Here is a 25,410-nt window from a genome sequence, read left to right as displayed (position 1 = left end):
GTCAGGTCTACGCTTTTTGGTTAGACACCGCGGGTAAATAAATTAGCGTCCGCAACCATCAAAATCTCGCATCAAAAAAATAGGTGTACATTATTAACACATAGAATAACTTTTTTGTTTTCTATTAAAATTTTGAGATTTTTTTTTTTAAATTTTGAAGCGCTGTTTGTGCTTTCCGAATTTTCAAGAATTTTAAAATTTAGTCTTATAATTATTAAAGCGCAAGGAATTCAAATATCGCTCACCAAAGTTCGCTCACCAAAGATCGCGGACAGCCGGACAGCCCTGATCAAAAAACAGGTACACATTATTTGATTTTAGAATAACTTTTTTGTTTTCTATTAAAATTTTGATATTTTTTTTTAAAATTATAGAACGAAATGTGGGCTTTTAGATAAAAAAAGAATTACTAAATTTAGTCTTATGGATATTTAAAGGTAACGAATTTAAATATCGTCTATTAAAAGTTCGCTCATCAAATTTACTCGACAGCCCTAATCAAAAAAAATGATTATGAATTTAATTTATAGGCCTTTACTCGTGAAGATTGTATGAATAAGTGGAGACGTAGCGTTAGATTACTCGTACAAAGTTTATCCAAAGTCGCTGTGGCACACCTCTTGTCACTATCGTTCTCGAGCTCGTCATTGAAAGGAGAACCTCACGCCGTTTCATGGGTCGGACTTTGCGGTTTCCCTTGACCCGTCGAGCCTTGCTGTTGAGGGGCGATGAATGCCTTTGCAATGAGATGTTTCGACTGCACACCCCCAGCACCCTTGAGAAGGTTCGCGATGTCACTATAGACCTTCATTGATTCTGCGCGTTCTGTGGCCCACTGTTAGCACATTGCTATTTGAAATAGTCTAGTACGCTAATAGCATTATAAGTTGAATTTTTGGAGAAGATGTGACTTGCCTTGCTCAGAGAATGGACCCGGTGGCCAGGATCGGCGATATGTTTCACTTTTTAGCGACTCGTCCAATGGGGTGCGATAGCTAATGACTGTCCCTCCACGTCTAAACTTCTCACGTCGACGAAGGCCATTAACGTTAACTTTAGCTTCAACTAGAATTGCGCAGCTTCGAACGAGCCCTTCCTTTGCTGTATAATGAAGCAGTGTTCCCCCATCAAGGTCCGCTTGCTCCAGGAGCTCGTTGCGTATTTCTAAACCCTCGGGCTGAGCTAGGCGTGGCAAGATATGCAAAGTCAGCTGTGATAGAAACCATTCGTCGTGCTCCGGGGCTCGTTGCAAGGGACACCTAGCTAGAAGGGCGAAAGCTGTCAATCCATAGTGATTGGAAGTTGTGTTCTTTTTACGATCTCTTAAGTCGGCGCCATGGTTGAGCAATGCTGTGGCTACTCCGAGCAGGCCAATCGATGCTGCTCGCAGGAAAGGCGTGTTATGCCGACTGTCACGTGCGTGAAGGTTCGCATTCGCGCCAAGCAGCAGCGACACAACCTTGGACTGCTGTGCTTCATCATACAAGTAGTCGTCTGTGAACGACAGCAGAGCGGTCTCCCCTTCAGTACTCGCAACATTGACATCGGCTCCAGCATCAAGGAGCGTTTTGATGGTTTCGGTGTTCCGTTTGGCCACGGCAACCATGAGTGCGGTCTGATCGGAAAAACCGAGCCCGCTTGTCGTGGATGTTTTTGGTTTCGTCAACTTATCGAGCTGAAAGCCATGTTGGAGAAGGACATCCACAGTTTTTCTCAACGAGTCTGCCCGGGCTGCTGTGGGCCCTTGAAATAATGGGCACCATACAGCGCTTCCATGGATTGTATATCGCCACTCGCCTGCGTCCAAGCGGTGCAAGGCGCTATACCCTTCTTCGTCGGTATCATTTGGATCAACACTGGAATCATTGGAAAGAAGCATATCTAGAATCTCGGGATCTCGGTTCTTCACTGCCACATCAATTGCACTGAAGCCTAGGGTAGTATTTTTGGGTGCTGAATAACGGACCCAGTCTGGAGGAAGTGACATATCTAGATGCCGAACATTCTCGTCGTAAGCGTACGGATCACTGCCATCACGAAACGATGAAATTGCTCCTTGGCGAAGAAGAGATTGGGTGGCTTCCGCTGCCGACATTTCAACCGCCCAATGGAGCGGAGTCCCCACAGGCAAAGTGAAGGGGTAATGGAGCGTTGGGACCTTCTGCTCGGAACTTGAGTCGATGGGGGCTCCGTGACTGATAAGCTCTCTCGCGATAGTGTCAATGTCTGGAGGATTGAAATGAAATAGCCAGTGCAAGCAGGTCGGGCCACGATGTGAGGGTATGATCGAAGGATCGGCATCCTGGGAAAGCAACAGTAGGACATTTGAAGTCTCTCCTGCCATGCATGCACGATACAAAGCTGTCTCCCCGCAGTCGTTCAATGCATTCACCTCTCGCGGATCTATAAGCTTGAGGATTTCTTTAAGTCCTTCAGATGCAGTGACAGAAGACAGGATGTGCAGAAGCTTGTCGCCCCGTGCATTAAGTGGCGCCTGTCTATTGAGATTCACCACATTCTCTAGTGAAGTGTGCCCAAGGATGTGTGATATGGTTTCTCGATTCAATGCTGCGTAGAATTGATTATACCCTCCGTAATCGTGGAACCTTCGGATGGATGTTTCTAGGAGGCTACTGTCCAAGTGCTGGAGCGCGTTTCGAAGAAAGAAAGCTCCGCCTGCAACAGCCTCAGACATCCAAAGGAGCTTTACCTTGGTTACATCAGCTCTAGGTAAAATCTGGAAGTGCTCATGGACAACATAAATTAGTGCTCGTAAAGGCTGGCTACCTTTTTGGGCACCAGCGTAGAGGAGGTCGAGTATAAGATCCCTGATCTGGCCGTCCTCCTGATGAAAGCGACGCTCGGGCCCCGTATACTTCATAAATAGAGCACATAGTATCTCTGCGCTCAGAGGCGCATTTCTTGAAAACGCTGATCGGATGGCTTTCGCATTGTGCATGCTGATCTCCGGAACCTCCCAGTCATACCGAATATCATACCCTTCAGTCAAGTCATCAGCCACATCATCCGGGAAAGAGGCGCCACTCCTGGAACCTTGGAGTCCCACCCTGAGGTTGAACCGTCAAATATTTTGTTGGCAAGGAAATAGGGTAAATTCATACCACTCAGAGTATACCCGGCTACCATCGTCCAGCAAATGCCCCACTCTTCCGGCCCTTGTTCGTGGGCTCTGCTTCAGCAACAAAGAGAACGATGTCTTTAGTGCCAAGTGTAGGGACACAGGCAAAAATGAAGGGTCACTCTCTAATTCTGAAAGCGCAACGATCTCCGCATCGACACTTTCAGTACAAGGAGGCGAACCACTCTCTCTTAGGAACAAGCTCCAAAGCATCAAACCATAAGAATAACTATCAATTCTGTCTAGAAGGGATCGGTCAAGGGGCTTTCCATGGTCGGAAAACTGCTGGAACTCAGGAGCTCTCCAACCGACGGTTCCTCTACCTTCAAAGATACCATCTTGACCTGCATCGGCACCACCACCAAAGTCAGCAAGTTTAGCCACCCAGTACCCAGCTTTGTAGAACATTAGCACGTTCTCGGGTTTAAGATCTCCATGAATGAGCTCTATCTCGTGCACAGCATCCAGTCCGCAACCAATATCAAGGGATATGTGATGCCTGAGCGCGACGGGGTAAGATCTTGACTCGCGAAGAAAGGCAGCTAGTGTATTGTTCGCCAATTCCAACGCCAGGAAAGGAACTTCATGCCAAGTCTCAGCATTCGTGCCCCATCCTAGGAGGTCAACAATGTTTCGGTGGACCCGTAGTCTTGGATGACAGAGTGCGGTGATCTCGATTATCATATTGCGGACTTGCCGGCTCACTTCAGGGCTTGAGATATCCAGCTTTGTTTGGCCATCAAGAATAAATTTTGGTGTTTTGATGGCAGCGATTTCTACACTGTTATTCAAAGCTGCGGCCGGGGTTTTCGAGTCGGCGAGTCCGTTGACTTCTTGCTTTACTACGGCGAATTGGGCCCCAGAGCCGAGAGGCGAATTCCCATGGAGCAAATCGCAAGGGCCAGGGACTCTCAGAGTGCTCAACAAAAGAGAAAATTTCGATATTGCAATGGACCTGTCAAGACTCGGTTCTGGCCCCAACGACAATGACTGAAAAGTCCGTAAAGCTGGACTCGTTTCCGAGAGGTCGCTTAAAAATGCTTTGTATGGCACTGGTCCCGTAGGAAGAGACGCGAAACCTTCGAGCACATCCTCGCTTGACGACATCCTCAGTGCGAACGCGAGGGCGGTTAAGAGCTGTAGAGGAAGGCAACGAGGAGCAGTAGAGACGCGAAGATGAACGCCAAACAGATAGATGACAGCGGCAATTATAAGGAAGAAGCCTCAGTACGACGGATGCATCAAGCACAGGCTTTATGGGAACAAGGCGAGTCCTTACCAAGCTCGCAATGACCAAGCATGAAGGAAGCTGACACGCGCAGGGCGGTGCAGGCAGGACTCTTGGCAACTCTTGGCAACTCTTGGCAAATCTTGGCAAAAAAGATATCGGGGGTGCTGAAAGTCTTGCTACATAAGTGATTCATGAACATTCTTTGGCAAGGTACGAGTTAATGGCGTGGCATCATCAGTCCATCGGAAACAGTAGTAGTTGATCAGACTCCATCTAGAAATCCTTCAAGCTGCGGCTGTCCGGATGCATGCAGGTTCGTCTCCATCGCGAAGCGCTCGTTGACTTTGCCTGTTCTCCAGAGTCACTTCCCATGGAAGGTTCTCACTTAGGACGAACCCTGGTTCTAGGATGATTGTGATGTCAGTATAGCAATTCCCTTGTCGCAAGGGTAAATTACCCAGGTTCCACCGCTGGCAAAGTTCGTTGAGCCTTTCGACTCGTAGACTCCAAACTGTTGCCCTTGGTTGTTGTCTCCGAATTTGCTGTTCGAGACGATTCCTCCAGACTAGAATCAGATTCAGTCTCGGTCTCCTGGAGGACTGAAGTTGGACCAACGGTTTCAGTCTCTTCCTCTTTGGTCTCTTCCTTCAATTCCTTTGCCCACCTCGCCAGAACCTCGGCTACGGTCCGATAGTTCCCATCTTTTTCGTCCCTGAATTTGCACATGCCGCAATGGTCGGCGTGTATTGAGAGTGTCGGATAGTCTAGCAACCTGGCTGATTCTTCAGGTACGATCTACGCTGGATGAGTCTCTCTATCTTAGATCGTTGCGGATCGAAGTGGATGTACCTTGCCAATAGATGTGCCGCCAACGCTTGAGCTGAGCTCTTCAAAGAAACAAACGATCTCGACCTTAGTCTTCGGCTTTCCCGCACGATGGGAGAGCCATGTTGGAAATGCAACCCCAAGCTTCACCAGCGTATCGGAACCCTGCTCCAATTCCTTGAGGACGCCTCCAGTGGTTTTCCTCGAAAAGAGAGAGAGAAAATTCTTTCCTGATTCGGCCCACTGTGCTTTGTTTGAACCTTGATGAGGTGTTCCAAGAAAGGCGATGCGCCTTGTACAGTCTGATATAGACTTTGTGTGGGGTTGTTGTAGGCAGTCTTCCGCGTTTGATAGAGCCTGCTTCGTCTTGGCCATCAATGCCTCAGATCTTGGGAAGGATGACCTACCGCTGCGCAGACTAGGCCACCGAGGCTGTGGGCCACGAATATGATCGGGCGTGCAGCTGTTTGTTCCTCCTCGTGTCTGAGGCCGATGAGGCCGGCCGTCAGGCTATCTGCATGGTTCTTGATGGTGTTGGCCGAGGCGGGCATTGACCAGAAATGGTAGATGTCGGCGTCGTAACCGAAAGTCAGGATCCGAGCTCGTGGGATTTTCTCTGGCAGTAAGCTTTCGGGCCATAATGTCGTTCCTTCCGTCCACGTCTCTTTCCTATCCCCCCTCAAGCCATGTACAAACACAATGCTAGTATTGCGTCAGCCAGATTTCAGGATTTGGAAGGTCCAAACAAGCAGAGGGATAAGCGCTCTCTAAGCCAGCAAAAAGAGAAGATTATAGAGAAACTCACTCTACGAGAGCGTCCTTAGGACTGCAAAGAGTTGCGAATCCCGTTCGGTCTGAATCTAAATTTGACATCTTTTCGGTGCCGAGCTGAACAGCAACAAGCTACTTCTCAGTCTTAGAAGCGGCGAAAATAGGAACCTCAAGATACTCTGGGGGCTCAAGTGTACATTATGTGCTCATTGCCAACAGTGCAGCACCCACAGAAGGCTCTGGAGCCGGGTAGTCGCATGATGACAGGGATACATATTGCCAGGTGATACATCCGTGCAGAGACTGCCCGCAAACATGCATTCCATGAGGACCCTATCTGGAGGTTAATGACACCGTCCCACCTGACAAACATCTTTCTTCGCCGACAGAGCACCTTCAAACAGGATTCATCGACGTTGGTGCAAGCGAAAGCTTTTCCAGACCGCCTTCTGTAGCTTGCCGAGGGAAGCACCAAAGCATGGTCAATCTCTAAGGCGCAGACACTACGTCAATACTCGGATTGGTGGGCCCCAGAGAAATTCAAAGCCTGCTTCGGGCTACATGCGTCTTTGCATTGTCAGGAGACCTATGTGAACACCCGCCTTCTTAATTGCTTGCCACCGACAGCATGGTCCTTCAACACTGTCATATGCGGCTCTCCTTCTTGCAGACTCAGCCATCAAGCAGGCTTTTGTGACAGATGATAGGAGCACTGCCTTTGGCGTTCTCTTCTCTTAAACCCTTTCGATAGTATCTTATCGTATTAGATTTTGCCAGTTTACGAGTCCATGATGCAGTCACATTCTATGTTTGGAAGTGAAAATCATGGTGTGCAGGTTGGGACTTACGTCGATTTAAATGGTAGGGACTTCGGAATTCCTCCAAATCTTCGTATGGTAGCTTACCCTTCAGCTAGGAAAGCATGACGAGCGTCAGACCATCACAGACTGGCTCAGTCCTCTCGACTTCAGTCAGAAACAGCGAGATGTCTATGCCAACCACCAACCGGGCACCGGAGAATGGTTCCTAGGCTCGGACAAGTTCAAGGGTTGGGAAGGAGGCGATAACAATGTCTTGTGGTGCCACGGAATTCGTGAGTGAATGCAGCGAACCAAGGCCTCAGTGAGTAGTTCAACTGACGGTAGCTCAGTCTTTTGTAGCTGGTTCTGGCAAAACCGTCATGACGTAAGCTGAATCCACTACCTCTGTGTACCGTATCTTACAAAGGTTCTACCAGGTCAATCATTGTTGAGCACCTTCGCAAATCGCAAGTCGATCGAACAGATGTGGGAATTGTTCCCATCTACTGCGAGGACAAGCTACAGGAGCTACAAACGCCAGCAAATCTTCTTGTTAGTGTTCTCATTCTCACGCATCACACATACACAGGGCACATAGGTATGAGGTATCAAGTGGTTGGGCCGTCCCGACGCCGGGATAACACCTGAATAGAGGCCTGAACAGACGTATTCGTACCCCAGCGCCGAGAAAACTCCCATGCCTATGGCATAGACCTGGAGGAAATGATAGCTAGCTATGTACAGGTGTGGGTGGGTGGGACAAAAAAGTATGCAATGGCTCTGAAAGAGACGAAATCGAATGAAGAGCCATTGACAGGTGCAAAACAGGTGGCTATATAGCTCGTACTGGACACCTGTCCCCAACCCCTTGCCGGGGTACCAACAGGAGTACCAACAGGGGTACCAACAGGGGTACCAACAGGGGTACCAACAGGGGTACCAACCGGGGTACCAACAGGGGTACCAACAGGGCCATGATGTCATGTGACCCACTAACCCCCAGTCCCACTGTGGCGACTAGTCTGTGGAGAGAACTATCTCAAAGTCGGGGTTCATTGGCCGAAGAAGCGAAAGCTTTGTACACCAAGCACGCTCGTTATCGAACTAAGCCAACCCCAGACGAAATTACTTCGCTAATCCAAGTGGAAATGTGCAGATATTCCGCGGTGTTTATCATGATCGATGCGCTAGATGAGTGTCCTGAAGACCGCAGAGTTCGCGCAACTTTTATCTCAAAGCTACAATACATCTCGACCGCAACAGCCTCGACGGACACTGAAGTACGAATCCTGGTGACATCTCGTTTGACCAACAGCTCTTTCCTGAAGGCGAATGAGATCGAAATCCGGGCTACCGATAGTGATATCGAACGCCTTGTCCGCCAGCGGATTGAGGACGGCATCTCAGACGATGATGAAGTTTCACAATCTGTCCAGAGAAAGATGGCACTCAAGGATGAGATCGTTGCGATGATCGTTGAGAGGGCGAGCAAGATGTGGGTTCCCATCAAAGACGGGCATATGCGGTGGCAAAACGTACTGATCAGCATTGTAGGTTTCTTATAGCAAGGCTACAACTAGACTCACTGGCAACTAAAACTACTCTGAGAAATCTGCGTGAATCAATCAAGCGTTCCCCCAAAGATCTGGATGAGCTGTACCTTGAGGCATGGAGCAGGGTCACTAACCAGAACATTGACTCCCGATGTGATGCCCAGCAGGCATTGTGCTGGCTTTCATGTTCATTTCGACAACTTAAGGTTCAAGAGCTTCAACATGCTCTTGCGACTAGGGAAGGGGACAAAGCTGTGAATCAGGAAAGTCTGGTGAACTTTGACCGTCTCATTCGTTCGTGCGCAGGCCTGGTGACCATCGACAAAGAGAGTCAGATCGTCCGGCTGGTCCATCAGACAACTCAAGCATTCTTCGAAGGCAAGCTTGCAATATATTTCCCAGAGGCTCATGTTCGACTTGCTAGAGTGTGTCTTACGTACCTTCGCTTCGATGAATTTGCTCAAGGGCCCTGCGATTTCATCTCAACTCGTCCATTCGAGATACAGATCAGATGTGAAGGTCCCGTTGCGGCGAGCAGGTTCTTGCCCACGCGGCTAATGCGCAATCCATTCATGGAGTACGCCGCCCACCATTGGGGTGATCATGCCCGTGGTGAAGCAATTGAAAAAGAACTTGAAAGCGAAATCCTGAATCTTTTGAGGACACCGAAGGCACTCGCAAGCGCTGTCCAAACCCAATATCGGGGTGCTATTCTAAGCTATGGACGCTCACTCCATAGCTCGAGACATACGCCGATCCATGTTGCTGTGTCATTTGCGCTGGAAAACGTTCTCGAGGCCTTGCTCAGAGACGTCTTAGGCTTGGACCTCAATGCCAGAGATAAAAAAGGAAAGACAGCTCTCCATTGGGCTGCAGAATCTGGGCTAGCTGTCTGCGCACGACTGTTGTTGGCGGCTGGGGCTGACATCAAGGCGCAAGATTCGAAGAATTACACCGCACTGTACAAAGCATCCGCTTTTGGTCATGCATCCATCGTAGAAATGATTCTGAAACACGACAAGACTGCTAAGCTTGAGACGAGAGAAATCATGTGTGCAATCCGCTCTAATCAGAAGCTGGTCGTCGAAACCTACATACGTGCGGCTCCAAATCCCACAGATAGGGCAAATCTGACGCTTATGAGGTCTTCGGCCTTGGGCAAACCAGACATCATAGAACTTGCTATTTCTCTTGGCGCGAGTGCCAATGTCGAAGATAAGAAAGGCCGCACTCCACTACTAGTAGCAGTGGATAACGGTTGCAGCACCGCAGCGCAGGTTCTTATTACTGCAGGAGCTTCGACCACCGTGCTTGACGAATCTGGCAGAAATCTGCTGCAAGTAGCTGTGTCCTCCCAGAATATATTCCGAGAGCGTCTTGAAAATATTCGAGACTATGATTACAGTCTTGCGGAGACAGTTGACGCAGGTGTCTACCAGCTCCCGGTCCACATAGCAGATGACCCACGTCAAACCTTCCTGAAGCGTTTATATCATTGGATCGAAATCGCCCCTGATCCCTTGATGGATCTTATCAAAGATCCCGACTTCATTGCGGCAATAAACGAGGATCACGAGCACCCAGAAATCATTCGACTACTGCTTGATCATGGAGCCGACCTAAAGGTCAAGACCTCTGAAGGTGAGACAGTACTGCACCTGGCGATTGGCAGCGCGCCACGAGTCAAAGTGCTGTTGGAGAGGGGAGCACGAGTACTGGATGTTGATGCTCGGGATAATCGAGGTAGATCCGCCCTACATCACGCAGCAGCGGCGGGAAACCATGCAGCAATGGAGATTTTACTCGCCAACCAAGCTGATGTCACATTGAGAGATTTCAATTGGGCGTCTACCCTGCATTTTGCTGTCCCGCACCCGGCTTGCGTGAGACTGGCGATTCAAAATGGGAGTAGCACGAGAGCAGTCGATTCTCAGAAGAGGACGGCCTTACATTACCACGTGCTGCTTGAAGAGTTGGACCCAAACGTGTTTGATCAGCTCCACGAAGCTGGCGTGAATCTGCACGCGGTCGACTCCCAGGGTATGACAGCAATCCATTACCATCACAGCCCTAGCTTTGATCTTCGTGGCTTCGAAGAGACTCTAAATTGGATCAATGCACAATGGAATGAGCGATACGTGCTCCGGGAAATCAATATCTGCTTCCACCTTCGAGAGTCCAATGCACAAGCAGCGAGGGACCAATTGCGTTTCTCTGCAAATATGAACAAAGCATGGGAGAAGAGCAAAAAGTGGCGGATTGTACCCGATGATGAGATACCGACCGATTAAATAGATGCCTGCTTGTTGAGTAACACCTTAGTCAATGAGGACTCATGTTTCAGACCAGACTTATTCCGTCACCTGGAAGTTGAGAAGACTCATAATGACCTCCCGGCATTGGCAGCACTTAGAGTATTGAGCAAATTAACAAATTCTTTGACACTATCGACCCTTCCCACATGCGTTTCCTTCTCGCTCAAGGAAAAGAAGCTGCAGCATTCCGAAGAGCCCACTCATCTGCTGTTTCTTCGTTCACTGTTAGATAGACCCTGCTTTAGCTCAGCATTTGCCTTTCGGGCTCTTTCGGGGAAGCCTCTTACGTTCCTGGGAAGTAAGTCTGATAGATAGGCCACGACTTACCGCTGGTGATCGAAGGCTCGACCGCTTGACTTTTGCAATGGACCTTGCTGCGGCGCCAACCGCTGGGCAGTGGATTCGACCGGAGCAACAAGACTGGCACCATCTGATTCCCTGGGCTCAGATTTGTCTGCTCCGTTGAGGCTACTCATGCATTAAGCCCCGTGGGGCGAAGCTGTTCACGATCGAACCTGTAACAGATAATTTGACAGACAATGTCGAGAATGTTACCTCTAGCACAACTTGAGCCGTCGTATGACACATGCTTCACTAAACGTCGAATTTCTTGGCTAAATTCAAGCCTGGGATCTCACACCAGCCGGCTGAAGCGGTAGTAAGAAACGAGGTTGTCTGCCTCTTGAAGTTCTTAGGGAGACGATGGAGGTGGGTGGAGCCTTTTGATTGGTCTTCCCCTGCTGGCCTATCAGCACCTGCGTGTAACCGCTGCCTGACTAAGACTGGGCTGAGCCCCACACTCAGCTTGGATCATTCTTGGTATCTGTGTCGTGTCCTTTCGTATCGCTCTCTTCACAACGTGTACATGAATCACGTCTGTGAAACTTCATCGAGGCATGGTAAGATCATGCCTTCAAATTCGCTGATGCTCTAATCTTACACCGGATACTGAAATGAATGTAGTCATCTCTAGAGGAGCTGTACGCGGGTACTGGCATAGGGAATGCCAAGGGGACCGTTCAACCGATCCTTGAGTGAGTCCAAACATGTCGCTCAGTCCCCCATGCCGTGGCTGACGATCCATATAGCGTGGTAGCAATACACGGATTGAATCCAATAGGCAGCGAGACTCACGCCATCGATACATGGCAAGATAAAAAAAGTGGCAATCTATGGCTTCGAGATAGGATACCGCGTGAGCAGCCCAATGCCCGTGTATTCCTCTACAAATACAATTCGAGCCCCGTTTTTGGTACAAATGAGACACGATTCAACGATGAAGCGAATCAGTTCTTGGAATGCTTGCGTCTTAAAAGGAGGCGGATACAAAACGCCCTCTGTTGCTATTAGGACACAGCTTGGGCGGCATATTGATAAAACAGGCTATGGTAAATGCCTTGGCCAATCCCATATATCGCGATATACAGGAGGCCACTTACGGTCTCGTGTTCTTCGGTACACCCCACGGCGGGTCAGGAGATGGTTGGAAAACCAAGTTTGGAAAGGCTTCCGTCCGCATCGCGCAGTCGCTTCCTGGCAGAACCTCCAACGACGTTATGGAAGCTTTGAAAAAGGGATCATCACTCACCGACACATTGCAGGAGGCATGGAGACATCAACTTGATCATTACCAGATTGTGACTTTCTACGAAGGGATAGGAGAAGTAAAAGCTTGCATTACCGCAACTAGGTGTCAGGTGTACTAACGCATAACAGGTTGTACCACAGCACTCTGCCACCTTGGGGCTTCCAGGAGATCGTGAAGTCGAGATCGGGATCCAAGCAAAACACGGTGATATGTGTAGATTTGATCCAGATGTGAGCATGGACGAGGCCAACTACAGTTTCGTTGAGGGAAACGTGCTTGAGCTATGCGAAAGGGCTTCCCAGCTAGGTGAGAAAAACCATCCCACCATGGACAGAAAGCAGGAAGAAACATCAAACCCGACCTCTTCCACAGGCAGTAACGCCAAATCCCCAGTCTCCAACCTCGAAGATGACGCTCTTCAACATAGACTCGATCTACTTAGAGCTTAGGCCATCATGTCATGCCTTGGAAATCCGCTTCCGATATGTCTTTGAACTGATACTGACTTCTGTCTAAAGGCAACAGGGTGAAAGAGGATGAATACGATTGTAAGTATGCTATCGACGCGCCAGTGGCTGCAATCCAAAGCTAAAGAAGTTTCAGTGCTGTTGCAAACCCTTGAGCCTCATGGTCGAAATCCTCGTCGCTATTCTATCTCTCAAGCTCATCAAGAGAGCTTCCAATGGATCTGGGATACTCAGAACTCGAGGCCTGGTTTCAGTAAATGGCTTCGCAGCGAAGATCCCATATTCTGGATCTCTGGAAAACCAGGGGCAGGCAAGTCAACACTGATGAGGTACTTGATGGAAAGCGAGCAGACAATGAACCTCTTGTCCGGACAGTCAGATGCGATGATTCTTGTTCACTATTTCTTTCATGAGCTAGGCGAGTCACAGGAGAAGAGCTTTGGAGGCCTGTTGCACGCCGTAGTCTATCAACTTCTCATCGGCTTACACAAGAAGAATCAAGCTACCCTTTTCCGGCTCTGCGAACTGCTCAAGCCACACCTATGTCTGAACCCCACTTCCAAAGCTGCCTTATCGGACAACGTATTGATGACAATACTCCGAAAAGTTGTCGCAGAGTGCAAAGAAACACTGGGGGTATGTTTGTTCATTGATGGTTTTGATGAGTGCCAAGGAGATCACCGGGAGCAACTGGACCTCTTGGCAGATTGGGTCAGGATCTCGTCCGACAAGAAGCTTTCGGTGAGAGCTTGCATCGCTAGCCGTGTCGAAATGGAGATAGAACTTCGTCTCTCAAACGAGCCCACCTTTGCAATTCATCGTTTTACGGAACATGACATCTCAACCTACGTTACCGCAAAACTGAGACGAGCTTGGGACTTGATGGCCAAACAGCGAGATGGGACAACAGCAAAATATGATCAGGAGCTTGTTGACCGAGTCATCGAAAAAGCTGAAGGTGTCTTCGTCTGGGTCACTCTTGTAGTCTCTCAGCTCGTTGTGGCCATAGAGGAAGAGGCCGAATCTCACGATCTCTACAGATTGCTAGCGGATCTGCCAGAGGGTCTCGAAAAGCTATACGCAAGTGTCGTCGGCAAAATAGACCAGAGATTTTGGCACGACACAGTCAACTTTCTCAGCCTTATCCAGAAATCGAGTCACTCGGCTTCATCAGCCCGTGCGGACACTTTACTCAAGTTTAGTGCTGCTATCCAGGACCCTATGAGCGCAGTTTCGTGTAACGCGTATTTTGAAACAGGCTTTACCACCGACGATGCTGGCCTCCCACATCATCAGTGTGCGCAGGTGAGACGTCGGTTGCAACGCAGCTGCCGAGGCCTTATCGAAATCGAGGATGCTGAAGACCTTCCGGGCGCTAGAGTGGCTTTTCTACACCGGACTGTTGAAGAGTACGTCACTGGAAGCCAGCTCTTTGAGAGAATGCTTGACGAGGTAGACAGCAAACTTCTGAGGGACCCAGCCGTTGCTCTTATGGCTATGAACTTGCGCCTTGTGAAAGTCTATCCAGAGTACGTGGAGTCTCGGGATTTTGAAGAAAGAGAGCAGCAAGGTCCGTCAAAAGGAAAAATAATTAGGGACCTACGCGTTTGCGGGTTTTTTTCTTGCCGCGAGAGCTGCCGAATGTAGTACTGGATCTTCTCAGATTCCCTATGTTGAGGAGCTGGATCGGGTCCTCTCCCTTTCCTATCCAGACTGGACCAACTCTCACTACGGATGGCGAATCCACAAAGCTCGCCCAGACTGGAACACGGATTTATTAAGTCTGGCTGTCAGTTATGATCTTGCCCTCTACGTTCACCAGCAGATTAGGAAGAATGGAAAAGGCATAATTGAGAAAGCTCATGGTCGACCTCTACTCTTTTACGCTTTTGATGATCCATCCTTGAACAGATATAATCCAGGCGTGAACACATGTCAAGCCTGCGAAGTATTGCTCGAGAATGGCGCTGATCCAATGGAGAATTTTAAATCACATACACCATGGTCATTCGCGATATCGGCACCGTGCGAATATATGGGTCCTCTCGATAATCAGCTTCACATCGAGAAGCTTTTTACGCTCATGCTCGAGCATGGAGCAGATCCAGTCCAGCCTGTTGATCACAGGGACCGGCTCACGCATGGAGCAAACCCAGTCCAGGGTTTTGATCAGAGCAACAGCTACAACAGGTGGTTATCACATTTTGAAAAGCTTTACAGTACAGTCTTCCACCTCGCTCTGTACTATGTGAGGCAAGAGAGAGAATATTATGAACCAATACTCAGATTGTTGGTAGATCACTGCAGCGACTTTGAGGCGACCGACTCAGATGGTATCGGAATCCAGGACTGGGCGGACAGTCTCAATCCAGAGATGGGGACTTTCCTTGGACAGGAAATTGCAGCGAAAAAGACACGTAAAAGACGCCGGAGACACTGAGCTAATGGTCTTGTTGGGTGGAAGCTTTCAGATAGAGGCTGGGAAGTCCCCATTGGTCTTTGTGTCAACTCTACAGACTGCTGTACATGAGATCAGGTTGGCATGCGAATGGCGAGGCGTATCTAGAAGCACTTGTTCAATGCGTGCGTGAAGTAATGAGAACACAATGGACGTCTATGGCTATACCGCCTCTGTTCATGAAGCCGATATAGGGGCTTGCTAGCTCGCCCAGAGAGGTCATTAGAGGAACACGAGGGCAAGCAGCCGCAAAACACAATCATCTATTGACAGAAGAAGCCGAGCTGAGACTTAGGATTGGGCAAATTGCCCAGTACCACACACCGTAATTGACGATCGATGCTCGAAGCAAGGCAAGTAGCCCATGATGCACCGGAATCTTCCTTGTTTGTAAAAACCCGAATATTAAGAAGGTAACTAAAGATGGGAATGATCCCTTCCACGTGCCTCAAGCATGTGATTGAGACCCACGCTATCTATCCTCCCTTCCAGCACAACCCTCCTTCTGACCCGCTTCCTCCGGAAAATTCGCCCTGAATAGCGTCAGATCATTGCCGTAAACCTTTTGAGAATTGAGAGAGATTTTATATCTGCTTCGAACTATTGAAATGGGGGCAAACCCATAGCATCAGCACATTGTGAGCATTGCGCTTCACCGTTACGTTACGTAGCCGGCATCTGCAAATCTTTCGTTGAGGTTTGTTCGTGAGAACCGTTCGTATATTGGCATTCAAAATCCCATCACAGCGCGACTAGAACCTCGAGCATCACTTACTGCCTACTACGCAACCGCCCAAGATATGCCAATCGAGACTGCGAGAATTGGACCGGATACGTCCAATGCTCTTTCCCCACTGAGCCACTTGATAGTCCCACTATGAGTCACTCTCGGAGCGTATTCCAGCGCTCCTTCTCTATCGTCAAATGATCTTCGATCAGGTCTCACTCCTCTTTTCATTCATTTTCACAAGGCATAGACCGTCCATATTCTTACCTCTCAATAGCTTTCCTATAAACGCTTTGCCCTAGGAGACTTCTCTCATCTTCACACCCCATGTCGCCTAATGCAATGGTCTCAGTTGATACTTCTGAAAAGAGGGCTGCTCTTAATCCAAATCACGCCAACATTGAACCAAACACTTCCAGCCTCGACCCATTTTCTACCCAAGAAATGGGCGTCCAGGAACCAGAATCTAGCAATTCTTCCGGACCACCACCCTCTACTAGGAATACCCCGCTTGAGAACCCATTCCGGGACGGAGATGCGCCTGTGGGCTACTTCTACCCAAACAGCAGCGGCATGCAGGAGGGCCTTAACCCCGCAACAGCTACTCAGATGGACCCGGCTCCTGCTAATCTACCACCAGTGCTCACTGCCAACGCTGATCCCTTCGCCGACGCTGATGCCTCCGCCGCCGAGATGACCCTCGATGAAAGCCTTCTTCCACATCCGTCTTTGCCTGCCCGACCATCTGGTCTCAGCAGAGGCTTGCAGATACCATCACGCATCAGCCTCATCACATGGGGCTTCGGTTTCCCACAGATCTTGGCTGAGCAAGGAGTCACTAAGTCGCAATGGAAGTTGTTCATGCGCGAGCTGAAGGCTTTTGCAGAGCTGAGCGTGGGGCAATGGGTGACTGTCGTAGCCTGCACCCATGGTGTTAGCCTTCTTTTTGGAGCCATCGTAGGTCAGTCTCCGGGTAAGAACAGATTTCGTTCGATGTTGTTAACGTCGAGTCAGGTCACATTGCTGGTCATAAAATGATGAAACACAGACAGCATGAGAACTTCCTCCTAGCATATAAAGGCGGAGCAATGAAAGTGTTTGAGCATCGGTGGAATAATGACTACTTTCATCCACTGGGTCTACAGATTCGGATTGAGCCCCCGGGTATTGGCAAGGTGGACGGCATGGATATCACCTCCTCGAAGCTTTTCAGGTACCAGCAAAAGATGGGCACCTCTTCTCCTGCACCAGGCATCGCTTCAAAGCAAGGGGATAAGAAGGAGTACAAGTATCAGTCCAAGGAGGGTCGCTATCGCATGAAGGCCGCGCGCAAAGGCCGCATTATTGTTCTGCCATTGAACATGGTGAAGCCTGTGCCATCACAGCCAAGAACGACAGGTTCGGAGAGTCACAATGGTCAGACTGAAGGGTCCGCCACCAGCGCTCGCCCTTCGGTTCAAGATTTCGCTTGCTCGAGTCAGAGACAATCTGGCTCCGAGGGTCTAGATCGTACTCCTACCACTGCTCAACGCCTTGCCACGTCTCATCAGAGACAATCAAGCTCGGACAACGCTCCGTCTCCTGCCCGAGCTCCTACAACGCACTGGGGTGGTTTTCGCTAGTTTTTGTGAGCGTCTGTAGTTTTTGCAAACCTTGGTAGCAATTGAAGTCGGCCATGAGGCTAGATGAAGGATTGTAGGCATCATGGGAATGACTGAGTACTTCAGGGTGTTGGCGCTTCTGGGCCTGCTTCTGCTGTTACCAATCAGAATCGTCCTGTACCAACCGCCAGCAACCAAGAAGCAGTGTAAGTACAAGCTCGGACCTGTAGCTTATACTGTCCGCAGTATACTGATGGCTGAACAAAGATGGTGGAAAATCACCGAATGTGACGCGAGGGTGACTTTCGACGCCAAGACATTTCAGCCCTATGCACTCCACATGTTGACTTGATAGGTGAGAGGTGCTCTTCCTTCTCATTCCCTCAATGGCTCCCACGCCAACAATGCAAGTCATTCTCCCGATCACAAACTTGCCGCAAACGTCTAATCCGCTATCGGCAAGTGGAGGCTAGCTGTCATGAAACTACACCACAAGAGGGGCTTCAATAGCCATGGATTCTTTCCCCTCTGCCCTCTCCACCAGCCTCACCTCCTTCCATAGCACATCGTCAGCCATTACTTCTGCCCAAGCTTCTGCACTGGCCCCCTCTGTCACTGCTCAAAATACCCTTCAATCCTCCTCATGGCTGGGCTTACTTGGCTATGCTTTGCTCGCCATGGCCAAAGGAGTTCCCGGAATGCTGATTTGGATCATCACGTTCACCACAATTACCTTGCCTACGGTGCTGTTCGCGTTGTTCTCGACCAGCTTGACGTTCACGATGAACTTCACTACCCTGTACGAATAGACCACGAGTTGACAATGGCCTTGAAGCAAGCTAATTGCCCTCAGAATGCTCATCGTCCTGGCCTTTGCGTCTCTCGTCTCATGGATCGTGAGATACCGATTTCTGAACATGTATGCGCGACTGCCTCCCGAACCTCAGCGCAAAGAGCCTCAGATCGATCTATTCCCAGACACACAAGACGGAGACTCGAAGCCAGGTCTTGCAAATTATCTGGACGAGTTTCTGAGTGCTATAAAGGTGTTTGGGTATCGTGAGTAGGCAGCCAGAGAAACGGCTCCCAATACGAGCTTGGCTGACTGGAGATGCAGTCGAACGCTCCGTTTTCCACGAACTTACCCGAACGATGCAAACGAGGAAGCTCATTGCTGGGGAAACACTACTTTTGGAAGAAGAGAAGGGCTTTTGTATGGTGGTTGATGGCATGGTACAAATATTCGTCAAGTCAAGTCGGGATGAGAATGCCGCAAATGGTGGCTTCTGGAATGAGGGAACAGAGAGGTATGAGGATGAGGGGGAACATTCGGATGGAGAACATCAGGGATACCAGCTGCTTACGGAGGTCAAGAATGGAGCGCCGATGTCATCACTGTTCTCGGTCTTATCGCTGTTTACGGAAGATGTCAAGTTCCGCCATGACGATGATCGAGATGCTAGGCCTGTGTCGAGTGCTTCGAGTACTGGCTTTCCCTTCGGTGCAACGACTGAGTCTGGTCCGAATACTCCGGCTTGGTTGGGTGAAGAGAACCCACGGATGACGGCGTATACGGATCCGAGAAGTCGGGCTTCATCGACTGCACCTGCCAATGATCATTTGCCTGCTATTCCACCACTTTCTCTGAATTCCACATCAGACCAACAAAATCCGCACCGGACAGATCATGATCGGAACAGAGATCGTGGTAAACGGGGAGCTACCCGTAGATCTGAGAATGGCAAGTCTGTGCATCCTGATATCGTCGCGAGAGCGACAATAGATACCACCATCGCCATCATCCCAGCTACCGCCTTTCATCGTCTTACTAGGGTCTACCCCAAAGCTACTGCACACATCGTCCAAGTCATTCTGACCAGACTTCAACGTGTTACGCTTGCCACTGCGCATTCGTATCTTGGTCTGACCTCTGAGGTCCTGCGAACAGAGAGGCATATGAATAGGTATACGACCTACGATCTACCGAACCATCTTCGTGGGGTGGCGTTGGAGAGACTGAAGCACAAGTTCACACAAGAAAAGGAACGTCTAGACTCGGCTGAGGACTTTATGAAGGGCATCGCTCTGCATAATCCAGGGGCTATTAAGAAACGTCGTTCGAGTAGCAGCCTGAGAAGAGAGATAGCCCAGCAAGCAAAACTCTCGGCCAATCACGGCGAACCTCACACCGCGCCCTCTAGCCACTGGAAGGGCCATGGCCACCGCTCAAGTATCAGCGCAGGAGATCTACTTACCAACATACAAGTGTCTCGCACCCGCCCCGAGACGTTGCCTCGAATGCACACAAGCAAGCCGGCGTCTCCGTTGGGACTAGGGTTTCAAGAAATGATCAGTCCGCTGAGCCAGATGGAGAACCCCCCTTTTGTGCCTGCGCCTGACCTGAACGGCTTACACGTGCACGGGCAGAAGTCTTTGGACGAGGACGACCTTTTCAGGCAATCAATCCTCGAATGCATCATGAAAGCCATTGGCCTCACAAATGCAAACGTAGTCAAAAAGCCGATAGACTCCGTCGAACAGTCGCCGCGCATGGTTTCCTACGATGCGCAACGGCAGAAAGCAACATTCACCAACAATGCCTTCGGCTTCATCGACCCATACGAGGGCTCTGGCGATGGCGATTCCGAGTCGGTCTATTCTACGTTTGGCAACACCAGTCCTTCGAATGCTCGGAGCCTTACAAGCGAACTTCGGGACGATCTGGAGATTGTGTACTTTCCAAAAGACGCCGTTCTCGTAGAACAAGGAGAGAGGAACCCTGGTCTTTACTATGTCATTGATGGCTTCCTGGATGTCAGCATTCCAGGAAGTGAGAAAGATGTGGATGATCGCTCGGCGACGACACGGTCTATGGGACAGAGCTTGTCTCCGCTGAAAAGAGTCGCAACAAACTCTCCACATACAAAAGCAGCCCAGAAAAGAGGGCAGTCGCGGAAGAGCTTGTTTCTGATCAAGCCCGGCGGCCTCGCAGGATATGTTGGCACGATATCTTCGTACAGGTCCTTTGTTGATGTCAGAGCGAAGACCGATGTCTATGTCGGCTTTCTCCCGAGGGCATCTCTGGAGCTTCTGGTGGAGAAGCATCCAATTGTACTGTTGACTATGGCAAAGCGCCTGACTAGCTTACTTCCACGTCTCATTCTACATATCGACTTTGCTTTGGAGTGGGTGCAAGTCAATGCAGGTCAGGTCATACACCATCAAGGGGATGAAAGTGACGCAATCTACATTGTGCTAAATGGTCGTCTCCGAGCAATTCTCGAGCGAGACGATGGGGACATGAGAGTGGTGGGAGAGTATGGACAAGGCGAAAGTGTGGGCGAGCTGGAAGTCATGACCGAATCTCCACGGCCAGCTACGTTGCATGCTATTCGTGACACTGAGCTGGCAAAATTCCCAAAGAGTCTGTTCAATAGCCTCGCTCTGGAGCACCCGGGCATCACGATCAAGATATCCAAGATCATTGCGCAGAGAATGAGAGCTTTGATCGAGGATCCTTTTGAGCAAAGCAAGGACAAGACCAACGCTGGCTCAAAGCAAAATGCGACTTCGACCATGAACCTTAGGACCACAGCAATCTTGCCAGTTACGGCTGGTGTTCCAGTGGTAGAATTTGGAAGCAGGCTCTTGAGCGCTTTGAGTCAAATAGGAGTTGCCAACGGCGTGACTTCCCTCAACCAAGCTGCCATTCTGAACCACCTAGGGAGACATGCTTTCTCGAGAATGGGCAAGCTCAAGCTTTCGCAGTACCTGGCTGATCTGGAAGAGCGCTACGGTATGCTTTTGTATATCGCCGATACGAACGTCAACTCTCCATGGACGCAGACGTGCATCACTCAGGCTGATTGCATTCTTTTGGTTGGACTTGCAGAAGGCTCCCCAAGCATAGGAGAGTACGAGAAATTTCTGTTGGGTATGAAGACAACTGCGAGGAAAGAGTTGGTCTTGCTGCATGTCGAACGATACTCACCTCAAGGCCTCACACGCAAGTGGCTACGAAACCGCCTGTGGATCAATGGAGGTCATCATCATATCCAGATGGCTTTCCGGACCAACTCGCAGCCGGTCCAGCCTCAGATCAAACGGTTTGGCACCCAGCTTAAACAGCGAGTCCAAGTCCTCCAAGCCGAGATACAAAAGTACACATCAAGACGAATTCGACAAACACCCCTGTACTCTGCAGAGACCCCGTTCAAAGGAGACTTTCATCGATTAGCACGCCGTCTCTGCGGCAAGTCCGTTGGTCTAGTTCTTGGCGGTGGTGGTGCTCGAGGCATCTCCCAGGTCGGCGTGATCCGCGCCCTCGAAGAAGCCGGCATCCCCATTGACATCATCGGCGGCACATCTATCGGTGCCTTTATCGGCGCTCTCTACGCTCGTGACGCGGATGTAGTCCCTATGTACGGTCGAGCAAAGAAATTTGCAGGCCGCATGGGTAGCATGTGGCGCTTCGCCCTCGACCTTACATACCCCTCTGCATCCTACACCACCGGCCATGAGTTCAACCGTGGCATCTTCAAGGCGTTTGGAAACTCCCAAATGGAAGATTTCTGGCTCGATTTCTACTGTAATACCACCAACATCTCTAAATCTCGAGCTGAGTTTCACGACTCAGGCTATGTCTGGAGGTATGTGAGGGCTTCGATGTCTCTTGCTGGCCTCATACCTCCACTCTGCGACGAAGGAAGCATGCTGCTTGATGGCGGCTACGTCGACAATCTCACAGTCGCCCACATGAAATCTCTGGGCGCAGACGTCATCTTCGCCATCGACGTTGGCTCCCTCGATGATAACCTTCCTCAAGCATTCGGCGACTCCCTCTCCGGCGCCTGGGCGCTCTTAAATCGCTGGAACCCTTTCTCAAGCTACCCCAACCCGCCAACCCTCTCCGAAATCCAAGCGCGACTGGCCTACGTCTCCTCTGTGGATGCATTGGAGAGGGCAAAAACGACACCAGGGTGCTTGTATATGAGACCACCGATTGATCCATACGGGACGCTGGATTTCGGCAAGTTTGACGAGATTTACAAGGTCGGGTATGAGTATGGAAAAGAGTTTTTGGGCGGGCTGAGGGAGAGGGGGATCTTGCCGGGGAGTATGGAGGAGACGGAGGAGAAGAGGAACTTGAGGAGGACGATGGCGCCAAGGAGGGCTAGTGTTTGATAGGTAGAGTCCGGCACGGGAATGTCAAATGTAGATATGGCAGGCACGCTTTTGAATGGGTGGGTCAAGTTTGAGACCGTTTACACAAGATACCACTGCATAGCGAGATCATGGATTGATGGAACATAGATTCATATCTTTCTAACGTCGTCTTCCAGATTGCCAGGCGTGCTACCAGATCAAAATGCCGCTGCAGCGGTCGAAATCACTGATTCTGGTGCCTGTGCACCACCGTCGAGCATAACCAGGAGATGTGTTCGGCTTGATATCCAAGGCCCTGCGAAAGCCGAAAGGGCCCAGCGCCCTCGAGTGCCGTGTTCCACAAATGTCCTGTCCAAAGCTCGTACTATTCCATCCCTCACCTCCCATCAATCAACTTCCTCTTTAAACACCTCGTCAAACCGTCTCTTCTCCCCACGCCCACCGTCACTCCCTTGCCCATCGTCAGCATACCAACTAACAGCCCTCCAGTCCCCGCCCGCCCCTCGCCACCATTTTAGACTCAAACCGTCTCCGGTCAAACTTATCGATGCCTTCTCGGCCAAGTGGCTTTTCTCTTTCGTCCTGGACAGCGTCGAACCGTGTATGGTGGATGGGGCGTGCCATGTTGGGAACATGGAGACGGTGTGCTGGAGGATGGAAAGCGTGAGGATGTGGATGATGTGCTCGGTGAGGGCCGAGAGGGTTGTGAGGTGCGTTGAGGTTGGGAGGGCGGCGAGGGTGGTTGATGGGGACGAGGCGCGTATGGTGAGGGTGTAGGTTGTGCTGTGGTGGGGTGGGAGGAGCGTGGTGTGGATGTCGATCACGGCTGTTGTGGAAGAGGTGGGAAGGTGCAGGGTGGTTGTTGAGTGGAGGGGTGAGGTGAGGGATTGGAGAAGTGTTTCGGCCACGGATCCGTTTGGATTATCGGAGGTGGTAGAGAGGGCTGCGAAATTGTGTGGGGGCGTTGGTGGGTTGAACGAGAAGGGCAGACTGGCTGCTAAAAGGGGTTTATGAAGGCCTGAGAGGAAGTCTTGGAGGGAAGCGACTTGGAATTGGTGTTGGAGATGTTCGATGACTGGTTTGAGAAGTGCGTATGTTGGTCGAGAAGGTTTGTTTTCTCGGAGTGGTGGTGGTATTTGTGAGCGTCTGTGTAGGTTCTGCCGGTGGGCCTGGGAGAGGAGAACACGTAGAGACAGAGCAATCGCATCTGCAATGGCACTGTCACCAGCAGGTGCTTCTAGATCTTCGTCTTCCAGAGAGATAAGGTCGATTTCAATCTGCTTGTCAGTCTCCAACGGTATCAGAACTCTTCCGCCAATGCATCGAACACCTTGATTGAGGAGGTTTCGCGCCTCTCGATGAAGCTCGTGGTGTAACTCTTCGTCAAATATGCTATTTCTAGCTCTGAGTATCTCTTTCGTTACCGAGTCATCTTCGGAAATACCCTCGCTGCCTGTCGTGCTCGAAGCAATCGGCTCCCCCTGCTGCAGGATTCGAACTCGTAGGGTCTGGTCTCCAGATGATCTGAGGCCACGGTCCAAGCTGACATTGCCGTCGGCATCTCGCCGGAGTGCTGCAAGTCCTCGGTCTCGGAAGTCGGCGTATGCTTCAGCGAAGCCATAGCGGACGCCAAGAGTATGCTTCTCCCGTGGCAGTCTGCTCAGTGACCAGCCCTTATCCTTCACTGCGAGCACCTGATTCCAATAAGTAGTCTCCCTGCCCATCTCCTCTTCGAGCCTCGCCGCAGATTTCAGCAAAGAGTCTGCTGTACCGTTCAGGGATTGCATCCTCCAGCCAATGGACACCATTTCCTGATTGTGCTTTTCCAGCTCCGGTACTTGAGGCGCTTGAACGACTTCTCCGCCTAGGGATCCAAGTGGTAGTGTTTGTTGCAGAAAGGAAGAGAGTGTCGTCTGAGCTGCGGCTGGGGCATGTTTGGAGAGCAGGAGGGAGACGAAGTCGAGGGCTTGGGCGCTTTCGTTGTAGGCTTGTCTGGGACGCCATAAGCTTTCGTCCAATATTTGCAAAAATAGATCCTACCCTATCTGCTTGATTATATCTTCTCGCGCCTTGGTGACCTCTTCCTGCTTGGTCTTGACATCTTCAACTTCTTCGCCCGTCCCAACAACATCTTGGTTATCCGTATCGGAATCGCCTGCTTCTTGAGCCTGTATCTCCTCCTGGAGGCTCTGCTCGGTTACGTTGCGAAAAGAGCCTTTTTGTTGGTTGATGCGTGAGATGAGGTATTTGAGGGATTCTTTGTCTTTGTCGACGGTTGGGAAGGCTTGGAGGGAAAGGGAAAGCTCGTGAGGCATGATGGGTAGACGATTGAACTTCTAAAATTTTAAGATAGCATGGTATCATACACTAAGAGATGAGATCTCGGTCGCAAGAAGATGCCATACAAACATACTTTTTTTTTTTTTTTTTTTTTTTTTTTTTTTTTTTTTTTTTTTTTTTTTTTTTTTTTTTTTTTTTTCTTCCCCCCTTTTTTTTTATATAAGAGTAAGGGGGAATCCCCCCCCCCCCCCCCCTTTTTTTTTTTTTTTTATTTTTTTTTTTTTTTTTTTTTTTTGTTTTTTTTTTTTTTTTTTTTTTCCCCCTTTTTCTCCTTCTTTCCCCCCCCCCCCCCCCCCCCCCCCCCCCCCTTTTTTTTTTTTTTTTTTTTTTTTTTTTTTTTTTTTTTTTTTTTTCTTTTTTTTTTTTTTTTTTTTTCTTTTTTTTTTTGGGGGGGGGGGGGTTTTTTTTTTTTTTGGCCCCCGGGGGTTT

At 49.9% G+C, this 25,410-nt stretch overlaps 8 protein-coding genes across 8 annotated transcripts; 6 read left to right on the top strand and 2 right to left on the bottom strand.

The window, feature by feature from the left end:
- Nucleotides 1-661: 661 nt before the first annotated feature.
- On the bottom strand, nucleotides 662-6,068 carry HO133_001602 (uncharacterized protein; the record flags this gene model as incomplete). Its single annotated transcript, XM_037292532.1, has 7 exons — nucleotides 662-797; nucleotides 912-3,068; nucleotides 3,123-4,276; nucleotides 4,839-5,165; nucleotides 5,220-5,576; nucleotides 5,603-5,897; nucleotides 6,001-6,068. 7 exons carry the CDS (start codon nucleotides 6,066-6,068, stop codon nucleotides 662-664), a joined length of 4,494 nt encoding a protein of 1,497 aa, XP_037151071.1.
- Nucleotides 6,069-6,757: 689 nt separating this feature from the next.
- Nucleotides 6,758-7,606, top strand: HO133_001601 (uncharacterized protein; the record flags this gene model as incomplete). The annotated part of the gene is made up of 5 exons (XM_037292531.1): nucleotides 6,758-6,794; nucleotides 6,883-7,059; nucleotides 7,127-7,151; nucleotides 7,204-7,364; nucleotides 7,431-7,606. The coding sequence occupies 5 exons, from the start codon at nucleotides 6,758-6,760 to the stop codon at nucleotides 7,604-7,606; spliced, it is 576 nt and encodes a 191-aa protein (XP_037151070.1).
- Nucleotides 7,607-7,743: 137 nt separating this feature from the next.
- HO133_001600 (uncharacterized protein) lies at nucleotides 7,744-10,610 on the top strand (the record flags this gene model as incomplete). Its single annotated transcript, XM_037292530.1, is given in 2 exon segments — nucleotides 7,744-8,320; nucleotides 8,332-10,610. The coding sequence occupies 2 exon segments, from the start codon at nucleotides 7,744-7,746 to the stop codon at nucleotides 10,608-10,610; spliced, it is 2,856 nt and encodes a 951-aa protein (XP_037151069.1).
- Nucleotides 10,611-11,530: 920 nt separating this feature from the next.
- Nucleotides 11,531-12,671, top strand: HO133_001599 (uncharacterized protein; the record flags this gene model as incomplete). The annotated part of the gene is made up of 5 exons (XM_037292529.1): nucleotides 11,531-11,533; nucleotides 11,598-11,668; nucleotides 11,723-11,886; nucleotides 11,985-12,298; nucleotides 12,351-12,671. 5 exons carry the CDS (start codon nucleotides 11,531-11,533, stop codon nucleotides 12,669-12,671), a joined length of 873 nt encoding a protein of 290 aa, XP_037151068.1.
- Nucleotides 12,672-12,776: 105 nt separating this feature from the next.
- On the top strand, nucleotides 12,777-15,129 carry HO133_001598 (uncharacterized protein; the record flags this gene model as incomplete). Its single annotated transcript, XM_037292528.1, has 2 exons — nucleotides 12,777-14,218; nucleotides 14,337-15,129. The coding sequence occupies 2 exons, from the start codon at nucleotides 12,777-12,779 to the stop codon at nucleotides 15,127-15,129; spliced, it is 2,235 nt and encodes a 744-aa protein (XP_037151067.1).
- Nucleotides 15,130-16,201: 1,072 nt separating this feature from the next.
- Nucleotides 16,202-17,496, top strand: HO133_001597 (uncharacterized protein; the record flags this gene model as incomplete). The annotated part of the gene is made up of 2 exons (XM_037292527.1): nucleotides 16,202-16,831; nucleotides 16,858-17,496. The coding sequence occupies 2 exons, from the start codon at nucleotides 16,202-16,204 to the stop codon at nucleotides 17,494-17,496; spliced, it is 1,269 nt and encodes a 422-aa protein (XP_037151066.1).
- A 491-nt stretch (nucleotides 17,497-17,987) lies between these two features.
- HO133_001596 (uncharacterized protein) lies at nucleotides 17,988-22,659 on the top strand (the record flags this gene model as incomplete). Its single annotated transcript, XM_037292526.1, has 3 exons — nucleotides 17,988-18,274; nucleotides 18,329-18,534; nucleotides 18,593-22,659. 3 exons carry the CDS (start codon nucleotides 17,988-17,990, stop codon nucleotides 22,657-22,659), a joined length of 4,560 nt encoding a protein of 1,519 aa, XP_037151065.1.
- Nucleotides 22,660-23,027: 368 nt separating this feature from the next.
- HO133_001595 (uncharacterized protein) lies at nucleotides 23,028-24,956 on the bottom strand (the record flags this gene model as incomplete). The annotated part of the gene is made up of 2 exons (XM_037292525.1): nucleotides 23,028-24,633; nucleotides 24,682-24,956. 2 exons carry the CDS (start codon nucleotides 24,954-24,956, stop codon nucleotides 23,028-23,030), a joined length of 1,881 nt encoding a protein of 626 aa, XP_037151064.1.
- Between the last annotated feature and the right edge of the window lie 454 nt (nucleotides 24,957-25,410).

Source organism: Letharia lupina (assembly GCF_014066315.1).
Source record: "Letharia lupina isolate WasteWater1 chromosome Unknown contig_13, whole genome shotgun sequence".
Lineage (NCBI taxonomy): Eukaryota > Fungi > Ascomycota > Lecanoromycetes > Lecanorales > Parmeliaceae > Letharia > Letharia lupina.
This window is presented reverse-complemented; position numbering and strand designations above follow the sequence as displayed.